The sequence below is a fragment of the Eriocheir sinensis genome, chromosome 2, assembly GCF_024679095.1.
Source record: "Eriocheir sinensis breed Jianghai 21 chromosome 2, ASM2467909v1, whole genome shotgun sequence".
In the NCBI taxonomy this organism is placed as follows: domain Eukaryota; kingdom Metazoa; phylum Arthropoda; class Malacostraca; order Decapoda; family Varunidae; genus Eriocheir; species Eriocheir sinensis.
In genome coordinates, this window is record NC_066510.1 from 15,823,835 (window position 1) to 15,837,585 (window position 13,751).

A 13,751-nucleotide genomic window follows, 5' to 3' on the forward strand; every position below is an offset into this window, starting at 1 on the left:
GAGGACATGATAGGATAGGGGATGAAATATAGTGATTGGAATGATAATGATGGGGTGATTAAAAGGTTGAGAAGGTGTCTGTATGTGTGTGTGTGTGTGTGTGTGCCCCCCTCCAGGTCACAACATCTGCCAGCTCCTGATGAAGTGTGGCGAGAAGGCGGGTCACGTCAGGGTGGTCATGTTCCTCGCCGCCACCTTCACAGCCCCCGACGGTATGGTGGCGCCCTCTCTTTCATTTCTTTACTTCGCACCTTTTCTGATACACCACGATCCTCTTTCTCCTCTCTACCGATTCTCTTAACTGTCATTTCTTTACCTGGCACCCTCTCTCTTACGTTTCTTTTCTCTTTTTCTTCTCCCCCAATTCTCTTTAAACTATTTTTTATTGCTTGGCCTCCTCTCTGATGCATCTACTTCCTCTTTATCTTCTCCGCCGGTTTCATTAACTCTACTCATTTCTTTAATTCTCTCTTTCATACCCATTCATATTCACTAGCTTAGCCATTGAACCTGAAACTAACCTATAAAATATTGATTCTCGTACTTCGAACTCCTGATCTTCAACGGAACTCGCTCTCCGTATTTTAGTAAACATTGTGGAACCTTTGAACTCCTTCACCTATTTACCGCCTATTCACTATCTTGGCCTTGGGAGTTGAATATCTTAGCCTTAGGAGTTGAAGCAAGACGTAAAATACTGATTCTCTTCGAAGTCGTGATATCTCGTACGTACCTCAAACCCATGATCTTTTAAAGGAACTTGCATCTCTCCCATTCAGCGAACATTGTGAGGTCCTCGAATTCCTACTCTGCCTCCGCCTTCGCTTCCGCCTTCCCCTCCGCCTCCGCCTCCGTCGCCTCCACCGCCGAGAATGTGACAACTGAAGATGATGGTGACGTGGATGACAGGACGAGTATTAATCTTCTGAAGGAGCTCGTGGTGGCCTCCTACAAACTGAACGGCTCCTCCTCCACTTCCACTACCTCCAAAACCAACAACGACGACAACACTTCTACCTCCTCCACCGCCTTCTCTCCATCCTCCATTCTCCTCGTGGTGGCGATCAAGGACCCGTTTCAGGTATGTTACGAAGTCTTGGAGAGTTGATTTGTTTGGATTTACTACTACTACTACTACTACTACTACTACTACTACTATTACTACTACTACTACTATTACTACTACTGCTACCTCTGCTACTACTACTACCTCTGCTACTACTACTACTACTACTACTACTACTACTACTGATATACGTGTGGAGGCTGACTGCTCTCTTGAATCATATAGTTCTTTTTCTTTATATTGAAGTAAACAGCTCAAAGGGTAATACAAAATAAAACAACAAAAAACAAAAGAGCCCGCTAAGCATTGCGCCTATAAAAGTAAATAGGATCGAAAGGGTAGAAAATAAATCAGTGTATCGTCGTCCCTTTTCACAGACTCACTTTATCAGATCCATATAAATAACGGGTTGGTGATGCTCAGTAAAGGGGATTCTAGGTTAGTGGCCGCTATTTATAGAATCAAGTCGTATTCGTCGTATTGTGTCTCTCCAATCTCGTCTCCTCTCCTCCTCTCTGTCCGCTCCGGCCGCGACCTCCTGGGTGGGAAGCCCGCAACCCACATATCTGTCTGTCCACACACATCCTGAGATAGCGAACCCTTCCCGCCGGCACCACTCTCTCTCCATATAGACCATACAGACACACATTGACACCCTCTGATATTGTAACTTCAGCTAACTAATGTAAGATACGAGCTCTACACATCTGTCTGTCCACACACACATCCTGAGATAGCGAACCCTCCCCGCTGGCATCTCCATCTCCATCTCCATCTCCATCTCCATCTCCATCTCTCTCTCTCTCTCTCTCTCTCTCTCTCTCTCTCTCTCTCTCTCTCTCTCTCTCTCTCTCTCTCTCTCTCTCTCTCTCCATATAGACCATACAGGCACACATCGACACCCTCTGATATTGTAACTTACGCTAACTAACGTAAAATACGAGCTCTACACAACTATCTGTCCACCGCATTTTAAGATCGCGAACCCTTCCCGCTCGCTTTCTATACAGATCATACAGACATATAGGAACACCCAGACCACAGCGAACAATGTAACTTTTTAATACCCAGAATTCCATTGTCCTATACATCCCCACGACGTCTGCCTGCCACGAAATACACGAGCAGTTGATCCAGATTCCTGATCCGGCACCTTACACATCTGTCAGTCATGTCATATAGGAGAAATATCAACAGCGCTCTCTCTGTTTCTCTATATTTAGCTTTCTATTTTCTCTACTTATCTGTCTATCTATTTATTTATCTATATTTCTTCTATTTTCTCTACTTATCTATCTATCTATTTATTTATCTATATTTCTTCAATTTTCTCTACTTATCTATCTATTTATCTATGTTTCTTTTAACTTCGCCGCCATTTATGCACCCCATTTTATCACCTCGTCAACTCGTGCCAGATTATACCGTTTTTCTCATCATGGGATCTAATTATATACTCTCAAGGGATGCAATTACATACTCGTAGACTCAATTCCCCTCGTTTAGAGTCGCACCTTCAACAGCAAATACAAAGCCATCGCCGCTACGTACTTCTGAGATAAAAATCGTCTTACTTTCCTCCCCTCTCAAGTTCGCTGTCACCTTCATTATCTACACCAAGTACGGGACACTCGAACCTTCTGCTTCTCATTATAACTTAAATGCATTATAGGATATTCGTGGGTGTCGCTGGAGAGTTTAGGTTCCAGTGGCATAGTCAATCGATTCTGACCTCTGTCGACTACTCTCTCAACTCTTTACAGGAGCAGCGCTAGCGGGATTCTAATCTTTCGCCCTTGAGCTGTCTCCTATACTGTATAAAATTAAACTATGCGCCCTTAGCTATACAACTTTTAAGGGGGGGCTCATTTGTATTGGATAGGGTATTTAGCGCTAGTGTATAGATTCACGAGAGCAAGATTATCAGGAATAAGGTCGCGCATATTCTTGGACGCTACCGACTCACACATCAGTTATTTCTAGAAGCTAAAAAAAGAGGAAAAATGCCTTCTCATGAGTGTTTTTTAGAGTTCGTGATAGAGAAGCCTTGTCACATTCCCACCAGAGTAAAAAACAAGGCCAACAACTACGAAAGCCTTGGCAAACACGTAAACTTAAGCGCTGAAATGTTTAATAATATGACCCTAATTAAGACACTAATTCATGCTTGCCTGCAGGTGGCGACGTGGCACAGCGCGGCCCTGGACGGTACTCTGACGAGGGGGGCGGTGGAGGACGTGGAGCGGCGGGCTGGGACACCGTTGGACCAGCAGTACTTCTCCTCCGCCGTGGTGCACGTGGCCCAGGAGCTGTGTCAGGTGAATAGATTAGTGACAGCCATACCTGCTTCCCCCTTCTGTCTCTCTGCCTGTCAGCAACTCCTCTCCTCCTCCTCCCTTCAGTGTAATATGGTCCTCGTGTGACAGATAATATAGATAAGTATATAACCAAAAAGCGATTAATACTATCATGACAACTTAATTTAAAGAGTCAAGTTGTAAATAAATACACAGATATATAACCAAAAAGCGATTCAAACCTCATCAGAACTTCAGTAAATGCGTCAAGTTGTGAAAGAAGACAAATATATAACCAAAATGCGATTCAAACTTTCTCAGAACTTCATTAAATGCGTCAAGTTGTGAAGAAAGACAAATATATAACCAAAATGCGATTCAAACCTTACCAGAACTTCATTAAATGCGTCAAGTTGAGAAGAAAGACAAATACATAACCAAAATGCGATTCAAACCTTACCAGAACTTATTCAAACGGCGTCAAGTTGTGAAAAAAGACGTCGAGGAAAGGCCTTTTAATTCAACCACATCCAGACTTCATTGCGAGCCAGTTCATTAAGGCCATCAGTTTAAACCCAACAACCCACCCGTGCTTTCGTTATTTTTTGTTATTTATAGACAGAAGGTGAACAACAAACAGCACTGCCGAGGCCTGTATTGACGTTTTGACTGGGGAAGAAAAACCGGTAAAAAAATCTACGTCTAGCGCTTCGAGTAACGGATGGTAATATCTGTGTGAATAAAATAGCAAACTACAGGCTCACCTTGGTTGGCTCGTCCACTTCCTGACTGATCAATGCAACAATTGTCACCACTGGCGGATTCAGATTACATTATAGGCTTTCAGGTTGTGCGATGGTGGTGGTGACGGGTGGTGATGATTATTATGATGGTGGTGATGATTATTATGATGGTGGTGATGATTATTATGATGGTGGTGACGATTATTATGATGGTGGTGTTGGTGGTGAGTCGTGGTGGTGATAGAAGATAGATTATGTTAGTGGTCTCTAGTACTGTTTGTTGGTGGTGATGGTGGTGGTGTTAGTGAGCTCAGAGGTTGCTCGTTACCAGTTTAGCAGGTTACTGTAGGTTGTAAATACAGTGAGGCTAGATTAGTATAGTGGGAGCCTATAGATTAGAACTTTAGTAAGGCTGGGTTGCGAATTGTAAGGTTAGGTTGCAAATTTCGTGGGGCTAGGGTACTATGGTGTGGGGCTACGTTACAAATATAGCCAAGGTTATAATATGGTTGACAATCTAATTTATATGGTCATTGTTGGTTAATTCGAGATAGAGTCCAAACTTGGTACGCATGAAGTAGCTCTCTTTTGTCGCTTATCAGAGGTAGCCAATTCTGGTGACCTAGAGAGAGCGAGAAAGAGCGTGTGCCTGGTGCCCAAGACTCGCCCCAAATGTCAACGGGTAAGACTAGGAGAGGATGCAAGGACACGCACACGCACACACGCTCACACACTCACAGGCTCACACACACATACACACACACACTCAAACACTCACACACACGCTAACACGCTCACACACACGCTCACACACACACACACACACACACACACACACACACACACACACACACACACACACTTGACATACTCTACAAAATAAAATAAAAAACGAAAACAGCGGCATGCACTTCATATGGATGCACAAATTAATGAAAAAAAAAGTCAGGCAAAAGTTCATTCTCATAAATTAATCGAAGCTGAAGCGAAATTTAAAGTAATGAAAGAAGGCGAATGAATTTAAATCGTTTTCGTGTACTCGAGAAACGCTATTTACGTAATATTTGAAGTCTGATTCCGACATATTTCTGAAACGTACACAAAATCTCATTACATCAACTTCGCTTCCTCCCTTTTAGCATGTTTTTTTTAATATTTTTTTATCTGCACTTAACTCCATATGAAAGCAGTGTGCATGGATGGCTCTCTATGCAACACACTATATGCATCGCAGGGTCACTTTTAGCACGCGCGGGGAACAGGCTTGGGACCAAAATATCAAATGCACACTCGAGGATTCCGTAACCCGTTTCAAGTTTTTTCTTCCCGTTGTGAAGGTCAACATTACCTGGTGATGGGAGGAGGAGGAGGAGGAGGAGGGGGGGGGGGGGGATATTTTTGCCCACTTACCTACTGAATTTCTCTCTTCATCTCCCTGCTTACCTACTGACCTATACTAACCGTCTGCTAAGGTAAGTAGGCTCTCTATCTTCAAATTGACTGTCCGCCCGGGTGGTAGATCCATCTCTTCACCTTGACCGCTTGTACAGATAAATACACCTTAAATTAACAGCTATATACGTCTCCTATTTGCCTGTTTGTTCCTACTCTTATTATAGTTTATCAATATTTAGGAGCAGTAAGTAGCGGGCTTTTTTTATTATCGTTTTCTTTTTTTTTTACGCCCTTGCTCTGTCTCCTCTGCTGTAAAAAAATAACGTATATTATTATTATTATTATTATTAATATTATTATTATTATTATTATTATTATTTCATGTGATGGTCAGGTGCAGATAGATAAGCGTACCCTGAAAAGCTTAGGTATAGAAAATGGTATAAATAAACCTAGCATGAAAATGATTAAGTACAGAAAATGACATACCAAACATTCTCTCTCTCTCTCTCTCTCTCTCTCTCTCTCTCTCTCTCTCTCACCAGAAGAGCACACGGCCGAGGGGGTCAAGGACGCTTCGGGACATCGCCCTCACTGTCGTCTGGATCGCCTTCGTCGCCGCCTTCTTCGCTCTTCTCCTGACCATCGGTGTGTGTGTGTGTGTGTGTGTGTGTGTGTGTGTGTGTGTGTGTGTGGTGTTCCCTCTGATTAGTACACCGTTTTTTTTCTTTTCCCTTACGTCCTCTCTTGCCTTCAGTGCAGTCTCCCCTTCCATTACATTGTTCTCCTTTTTCTTTCTCCCATTTATCCGTCAGCGTCAGCGTCACTATCCTTTGTTGTTTACTTGCAACAATAAACTATCAATCAATCAACCAATCACTATCGCACATTGCCACTGCATATCCACCGAATTTCCACTCAATAACACTTTTCCATCGCTATCACCACATTCAGTACCTCTTGCCTGACGCAGAGTAACCAACCACCTATTCACTCCCTCCTCAGTGGTGGCGCTCCTCCGGGCTCACCACCGCGCCGGGAGGACACGCCGCGTCGAGGCCGGACACGAGCAGGTGAGGCGGAAGGAATCGTCTCGGCCGTTCGCCATCACCAGCACCTCGGAGATCCAGGACCTCGGCGCCGTGTACTACAAGTCCTCGGGCAAGGTTCTCCTCGCCACCATGGACATCACAGCCGTGCCCCCTCATAACTGCTCCTCCACTGACAACTTGCTGCAGAATTGAGGTCGCCCGAGGAACGACTGAGTGAGCGTTTGAGAAGGAGAGAGACAGCGGTGCGTGAACTCACATTACAACTAACGCTATGAAGTCCTCGAAGTAATTACGAGAACGTTATTATAGTGCCTGTATAAAGGAAATGCCAATGAAGTGTCTGAAGAGGTGGGATTGATGTTCTCTTTGATGTAGAACTAAGAAAACTGAACTCTTAGAGGGATTCAAGCAAGCGTTCGAAGCACCAGACAGACACCGAGGCACTACACTGCGTCTGAAGCCACCATCAAGTCGTCACAATTAGAATAAGAACTGCATTACTTACTGTACATATATAAAACTAAATAGACTAGCCACGAAAATGAAAAAAAAAACGAAGAGGCTGAGGTTATTAAATGGCTCTGTGGGACATGAAACTAAAACAGTTAACAAGGCTAAAAAAAAAAAAGTTTGGTATGATGCTCGACCCTCCCTCCACGGACCTCTGCTATTTACGAGGCTGTGTGAATAGGGGGCGAGGGGTGCCATCTAGTGGGACTGTGGGGGTACTATGACGTTCAGGGTCATTGGGGATGTCATTTGAAATACTGTAGCAAGTGTTTTACATTAAGGTCAGCATAGTGTGTGTATGTGTGTGTGTGTGTGTGTGTGTGTGTGTGTGTGTGTGTGTGTGTGTTGCATAAATAAAGCATGTAATTAGCTATTTTCCTTGATTTTTTTTCCACGACTCGGCAGTTTAGAAACAATATAAGTGTTCCTGACACTAAACTTGACCCACATTATTGTCACAAACGCAAAGGATGGATAACTACGTAAAATGTGAGTTAAGTCAACATCGTCTCAAAGTCTGTAAGCTGTTTTATCGTGCTCACCGCGGAACATTCCATGATGCTTGGCGTGTTGTCGAGACGAAACTCCAAGGCACAAACAACGATCTTTTACCTTTGCCTTCAGGAGCGCCAGGCCGTCACCGCAACCCTTGGTCCACACACTGGCGGCGGCAGCGCAGCGCCCGTGGGTACGCCAGACACGCGGGAGTGATGCTGCTCCGTAAGATGTGCTCTGTCCGTCCCGCCGGCCATTGACCTTCCCTATCACGGTGATAACCAACGGGCGTACGTTATGAACGGGCCGCCGAGGGTGCGATAGCAGTAGTAGTCAGGCCGGGACGCCGCGGGTATACACGAGGGAGAGGCTCTGGCCGTGGCTGGTGTAATGTGTGAGCCAGTGGGTTTTGGGTGAGGCCTGTCACGCCATGAAGCTCGCCGCGCCCCTCTTGCTCCTGCTCCTGCTGATGGGAGGGGCAGCCGGGGTGTGTGGGAGGCAGGGGAAGGCTACATCGCTGGACCAGTTCATGGAGGAGGTGCGGGGAGCGCTGGCCAGCCACTGGGAACTGCTGCAGAACCTTCGCTACCATACGCTGGGCATCAAGGTGCGTCTGGTCCAGCTGGAGGCGCAGATACAGAACCTCTCGGAGCACCTGCACGCGGGGAAGGGCGGCCAGGACACAGGTGAGGTTTGCTAGCTACGACTTGACACAAAGAATCCAACTCTCCCGTTTCGTGTTTTTGTTTTTATGCCAGACTTTTACTCTTACGAACGGGTAGGGAGCAAAGTGTAAAGTGATTCCTTAGTGAGGAGTAACGGCTCTCTGCCCTGACAGAACCGCACGATATTGGGGAGCGAGGATCTTGTAGGAATGGGGACGGAACTATCGGGGATGTCGCGGAAGAAGTCGCTGAAGGAGGAGGAGGAGGAGGAGAGGTTGATGACGAAATGCAAGACCTGTTGGAGGCCATGAGGAATCTCACGGAAGTGTACTCCACCCTCGCCGCCGCTAACAGGCTGTGCGGCGGGATAAAACCTGAAAACGACGGGAGGGCCTCGCTGGGGCCTCATACCACAACCCTCACCACCACGCCGCCCACTGGTACACCACTACGCCTTAGCTCTGAGTGAATGGGTGTGACTAAAAAGGTGTAAAGAGATACCACTGACTCATATCACGTTTAAGAGAGATAAGTGAGTTGATTTCCTCTCTAGGACGCCCTATATTCTCAGACGAGGAGGTGACGCAGGAGAGCGGGACCGAAGACAGCCTGCACACTAACGTCACGGCGGAGATCGGCTCAACGGCTGTCCTGAACTGCCACCTCGACCGCATCCAAGACCCAGAGGTAAACACTAAACAGAGCTCTTAGTAGGCGAGAGGGAGAATGGTGGGTGGACGTACGAAGCGATACACAGCGATATAGATCAAAAGAAGAAGTAGAAGGAGGAGGAGGTAGTTACGTTCAATTTTAAGTTCAACACGATTATTTTTTTCTCATTAACACGCAGTCTGCTCCAGTTTATCTTCTGTTATTAGTGTTCGCTTCTTTCTCTTCCTTATTTTCTTTTCTTCCCTTTCTCCATGTGTCCTCCATCTTTTTCCTTTTTTGTCTTCTCTCCCTCTTCTTCCTGTGTCCTTTTTCTCTTTCTTCCTTTTAAATGTTGTCACTTTTCTTCCTCTTCACCATATGTCCTCCTTCCTTATCCTTTTTTTCTCATTTTCCTCCTCTCATCTACTGGACCACATCTATTGTCTTATTTTATCGATGGTTTATTTTCGTCAGTAGCAAGACACTTATTACTGGTCACTATCTCAATCTCACTCCATTGGTCTGTTCTTATCACAAACTCGTTGACTCTCACTTTCGCTTCCTCGCCTGCCTCTCTCTGTCACCTCTCACGCTTCTTACTCTATTTGTTTACCGTATTTTCACCTCTCCTTTGCACCCATCCGCTCAACACGTCTCTTGAATTCCTTTTACATTCTTCTTCATTTGCATTACTCAAGACTGTCACCACCTTCACCTTGTTCAAACTTTCCTTTTTCTCTCTCATTCCACCACTCATCACCTCTTTCTCTTTCCTTCTCTTCCTTATCCCCATCTTCTTCATCTCTCACGTTCCTCCTATCTCTCATTCTCCTGCCCTCATCGTCTCTTCACTTTTCTTCTCTCTCTTATTTCCACCATCAACAACTCTTTCTCTTTCCATCCCTCTCTCATTCCGACCCTCGTTTTCCTTCTCTCTCCTTCTCTCACTACTCCCCTCCGTTACCTCCTTCACATTCCTTCTCTCACTCCCTCACTCTCTCTCTCTCTCAAACTCTCGCCCTTCCCACCTCCCCTACTCCAGCAAGTCTCATGGATTCGTGTGAGGGACCAGAACTGGCTGTCACAAGGGAGGCACAAGGTGGCGGCCAACGAGGCAAGGATCTCCGTGGACTTCTCTGACGAGGCGCTCCACTACTACAGGCTGTTCCTCGAGGACGTGCGGCGCGAGGACGAGGGCGCCTACGATTGTCACTTGTCCACCACCCCGAGTCTTCGCCGAACGATCTGGCTGACGGTCGCTGGTGAGGAGGAAGGGTGGATGGACGGGGAGACAGACGCAGGGCTAAACAGGCAGATGGACGGATGGAGAACAAGACAGATGGACGAAAAGACGATTAGACGGACGGAAAGACAAACAGACGGACGAAAGTAACAAACAGAAGGACGGACAAACAAACAGGTGGAAGGAAAAACAGACACGCATGGAAAAAAAAAAAAAAAACGTAAATGAAGCTAAGTGACAGAAATACGGACGGACGGAAAGGACACAAAAAAGACAAAAATAATAATACCAAACATATTTCTGAAATCCTCAAATGTCGAGTTATTTCTGAAGCCTTTTCATCTACATCTTCTTTACCTCCTCCTTCTCTTCTTCTTCCTCCTCCTCCTCCTATTCCTCCTCCTCCTCCTCAGACGCCCCTCCTTCGCCTCCCCATCTGACGCAGCTCCCGCAGGACACGCTTACTGTGGAGGGGCAGGACGTGACTTTGATTTGTATGGCGTCAGGTTCCCCGCAGCCGTCTGTTACCTGGACGCGGAACAAGCTACAGGTGTCCCCCTCGGCAAGGCATCGGATCTCACCTGCCGGGGATCTAACTATCAGGTGAGTGAGGTAGCTTTCCCTTTCTGTTGATGTTCTTCGTTTTCTTCTTTTCCTTCATTCCCATTAGCATCAGATTTCGGCTCATCTCCCGTTCTCTGTCGCTGTGGCTCTGCAGGGACGTGCGGAGAGGGGATGCGGGGCGGTACGAGTGTCGCGGCGTGAACTCAGAGGGCGAGGCGAGGGGCGCGGCGCTACTGACGTGCGGCAGCCGACCAGGATCGTGCGACCACCGGGACAGGGAGAGACTGGTGGGGACAAGGTGGTGAGAGAGAGAGAGAGAGAGAGAGAGAGAGAGAGAGAGAGAGAGAGAGAATGATAGGGGTGATGGTAGTGGTATTAACGACCTCAGATGTTGCGTATTGGTGTAGATGCTGGTGGTGGTGATTGGTGGTGCAGGTGGTGGTGTAGCGCGGCCCCTCAGGTGTTTTTGGTGGTGCAGGTGTCGGGTGGAGTGGGACGTGGGCACTCCGCTGCTGCTGGAGTGGCTGAAGGACGGGGAGGTGATCGATTTCTCCGACGCCACCTTCGGGAACCGGTTTTCGCTCCTCCCGAACAACGCCTTGGTGGTAAGCTTCGTGCACCTCCAGGACGCGGGCGTGTACACCTGCCGAGCCTCCACCCCGTTCGATTCCACCTCCGCTGCCGCCACCCTCACCGTACGACGAAGTAAGGGGGAAGGGGTAGAAGGTTGCGGGGGGTAGTTTAAGGGGAGATTTTTTTTTCATTGTCATTGTGTTTTGTTTTTTATTCGTTTTTCCCTCTCCTTTTTTTGTTGTTTTCATCGTTCTTATTTTCGTTTTTCTAATTCCTTCTCCGTTTATCCTTTTTATTTTGTATTTATTATTATCGTTGAACTTATCTCAGTTTTGCTTTGTTTTTGTTTTGCTCTGTTGTTCTTGTTCTTCTTCATTATCATAATCTATTTTAATCTTTTTCTTCCTTTCTACTTGTTTTTCGTCTTTTCCCTTTCCATCCCTCTTGTTAGTGGAATCAAATCCTCTTAGCGTAATCCAATCCTTCTGTTAGTGTAATCCAAATCTAATACTGTTTTTGTTTACGTCACAGGAAACAATCAGAAGCATGCAAAAGCCCTGGAAGACCCCGCAAAACTACTGTAAACCGATTAAACTAATTCAATCTCTCTCTCTCTCTCTCTCTCTCTCTCTCTCTCTCTCTCTCTCTCTCTCTCTCTCTCTCTCTCTCTCTCTCTCTCTCTCTCTCTCTCTCTTCCCTCCAGTAGCAGTACCAGCCGGGACCTCAGCCACCACCACCACCACTACCACCATCACCGCCGCCGCCGCCGCCACCACCACCACCGCCGTCCTCCGCCTTGACTACTGCCCACCGCCCTTCGACAGGATCCAGAAACACGTGTGCGTCAAGGAGGTCACCCACATGAAGCTCAGTTGGGACGAAGCGGCGGAGCATTGCAGGTGTGGGTGGGTGAGGTGGGGGAAGGGGGAGTGTGTGTGTGTGTGTGTGTGTGTGTGTGTGTGTGTGTGTTCTAATCTTCATTGTTATCATGTTAATCTTCTGTTATCAGTGTTTTATTATTTTTTTTCTTTTCCCTTTTTTTTATTTTTTTCTCCCTGTTTTCTTTTTCTCTCTTTCTTTCCTTTCCTTCTTCCTTTTCTCCTTCCTCTACCTCCTTCTTCTCCTCCCATCTACATCTTCATCCCATCATTGTATTAATCTTTCTTACTTTCTTAACTTCTTTCTTACTTTCTTACTCCCGTCTCAATAGGTCGCAGGGTGGACAGCTGGCGTGGGAGGCCGAGGGAAAGCGTGTCATTCAAGACTTCCTCGATGTACGCTTCGGGCTGGGACGGAGCAAGACGTGTAAGTAGACAGAGGAACGGAGGAGATCATATGCAGAAGGGACTGTTGGGTGGCTGGGGGTTTATAATACTGGGGGCGAGGGATAATGAAGGCTGTTGTGTTGGTTTCTTTGTCGTTTTGCTTCTATCCATGTCCTTCTCTTCTCGTTTCGTCTTTATTTCCTTCTTCGACTCTTTCTTTTCCTCCTCTTCCTGAGATTTCTTTCTCATGTCCGCGTCTTCTCATCTCCCTCCCTCCTTTCTTTCTTCTCCTTCACTTCGTCATTGTCTTTTTTCTCGTCTTGGCTTCTCCTCATCTCCCTCCCTTCATCCTCCTCCCTTGCCTCGTATCTGTCTTTTTTTTCTTATCTTGCTTTTCCTCATCATCTCCTTCCGTGCATCCTCTTCCTTTAGCCTCGTTTTGATTCTTCCTCATCTCTGCTGCTCCTCATCTCCTATGCAGCCTACTCTCACCTCATCTCTGTCTTCTCTCTCGTCCTTTCCTTTTTTCCGTCATTTCATCTCTATCTTCTGTCTCATTAGTTATTGTTTACGGCACAGTAGCATCATAAATCATATAGGTTTGTTTAAAGTGGCACCTCCTTTTGCCCCCACAGCGGCGAGTACTCAGTGGCCATTCTGGGTCGGAGGGCGAGAGGGCGATGACGGTGAGTGGCGGTGGCTGGACGGGGCGCTTGTATCGGTTGACGTTTGGGCCCCGCACCACCGCAGACCCTCGGGCCGCCGCGCTGCCAAGGGGGACTGGTGTCTCATGCTGGACGGCTACCAGGGCTACAACGGCACCGCCCTCCCTTGCCACTCCAAACGGTACTTCCTCTGCCGCCTGAAGTGAGCCCCTGCCCTGCCACTTCCCTTTCCTGTCACCCCAAGGAATACTAATGTCGCCCGGAGTTTCCTGAAGGCGAAGGGACACTCGATTTGAAGTACTGGTAAAGGAGGTGTTGACTTTCTCGTTGACAACTCTGTTGCCCGGAGTGTGCGTCAAGACGACGAAACAAGACTCAAAACACACTCCAGTCCTCACTAATATTCTGCGCCTTCCCCAAATACTGATAGAACAAACGTTGACGTGGCTGTCGATACTTTATATAAGAATAACTATGGACATGAATGAATGTCGTCTGAAGAGTGGTATTTTTTTACTCCCCACCAGCCTTTCTGCTGCGGTGCCGGTAGTTCCGTGTGATTTTAAA

General features: G+C 46.8%; 3 protein-coding genes across 3 annotated transcripts in view; all 3 read left to right on the forward strand.

Moving 5' to 3' along the window:
* LOC127000192 (uncharacterized) overlaps positions 1 to 7,436 on the forward strand; it is an 8,422-nt gene extending 986 nt beyond the window's left edge. Inside the window, exons 3-7 of the mRNA XM_050863600.1 lie at positions 117 to 212; positions 780 to 1,081; positions 3,244 to 3,384; positions 6,050 to 6,149; positions 6,507 to 7,436. Coding sequence (XP_050719557.1) covers positions 117 to 212; positions 780 to 1,081; positions 3,244 to 3,384; positions 6,050 to 6,149; positions 6,507 to 6,745 — 878 coding nt within the window. The 3' untranslated portion in view covers positions 6,746 to 7,436. The remainder of the gene's footprint in view (positions 1 to 116; positions 213 to 779; positions 1,082 to 3,243; positions 3,385 to 6,049; positions 6,150 to 6,506) is intronic.
* Positions 7,437 to 7,557: 121 nt separating this feature from the next.
* Positions 7,558 to 10,986, forward strand: LOC126998235 (hemicentin-2-like). Its single transcript, XM_050859723.1, has 6 exons — positions 7,558 to 8,244; positions 8,397 to 8,663; positions 8,795 to 8,910; positions 9,917 to 10,136; positions 10,531 to 10,720; positions 10,836 to 10,986. The coding sequence occupies exons 1-6, from the start codon at positions 7,989 to 7,991 to the stop codon at positions 10,984 to 10,986; spliced, it is 1,200 nt and encodes a 399-aa protein (XP_050715680.1). The 5' UTR covers positions 7,558 to 7,988.
* Positions 10,987 to 11,073: 87 nt separating this feature from the next.
* Positions 11,074 to 13,686, forward strand: LOC127000224 (uncharacterized). The gene is made up of 4 exons (XM_050863649.1): positions 11,074 to 11,386; positions 11,961 to 12,153; positions 12,465 to 12,559; positions 13,155 to 13,686. Exons 1-4 carry the CDS (start codon positions 11,089 to 11,091, stop codon positions 13,388 to 13,390), a joined length of 822 nt encoding a protein of 273 aa, XP_050719606.1. The 5' UTR covers positions 11,074 to 11,088; the 3' UTR covers positions 13,391 to 13,686.
* Positions 13,687 to 13,751: the final 65 nt, after the last annotated feature.

Coding starts and splice junctions, on each gene's coding strand:
- LOC127000224 (XM_050863649.1), top strand. CDS start 11,089: ATGCTGGTGGTGGTGATTGGTGGTGCAGGTGGTGGTGTAGCGCGGCCC. Junction 12,154..12,464: donor GAAGCGGCGGAGCATTGCAG/GTGTGGGTGGGT, acceptor CCGTCTCAATAG/GTCGCAGGGTGGACAGCTGG. Junction 12,560..13,154: donor GCTGGGACGGAGCAAGACGT/GTAAGTAGACAG, acceptor TTGCCCCCACAG/CGGCGAGTACTCAGTGGCCA.
- LOC126998235 (XM_050859723.1), top strand. CDS start 7,989: ATGAAGCTCGCCGCGCCCCTCTTGCTCCTGCTCCTGCTGATGGGAGGG. Junction 8,664..8,794: donor CACCACCACGCCGCCCACTG/GTACACCACTAC, acceptor CTATATTCTCAG/ACGAGGAGGTGACGCAGGAG. Junction 10,721..10,835: donor GCCGGGGATCTAACTATCAG/GTGAGTGAGGTA, acceptor GTGGCTCTGCAG/GGACGTGCGGAGAGGGGATG.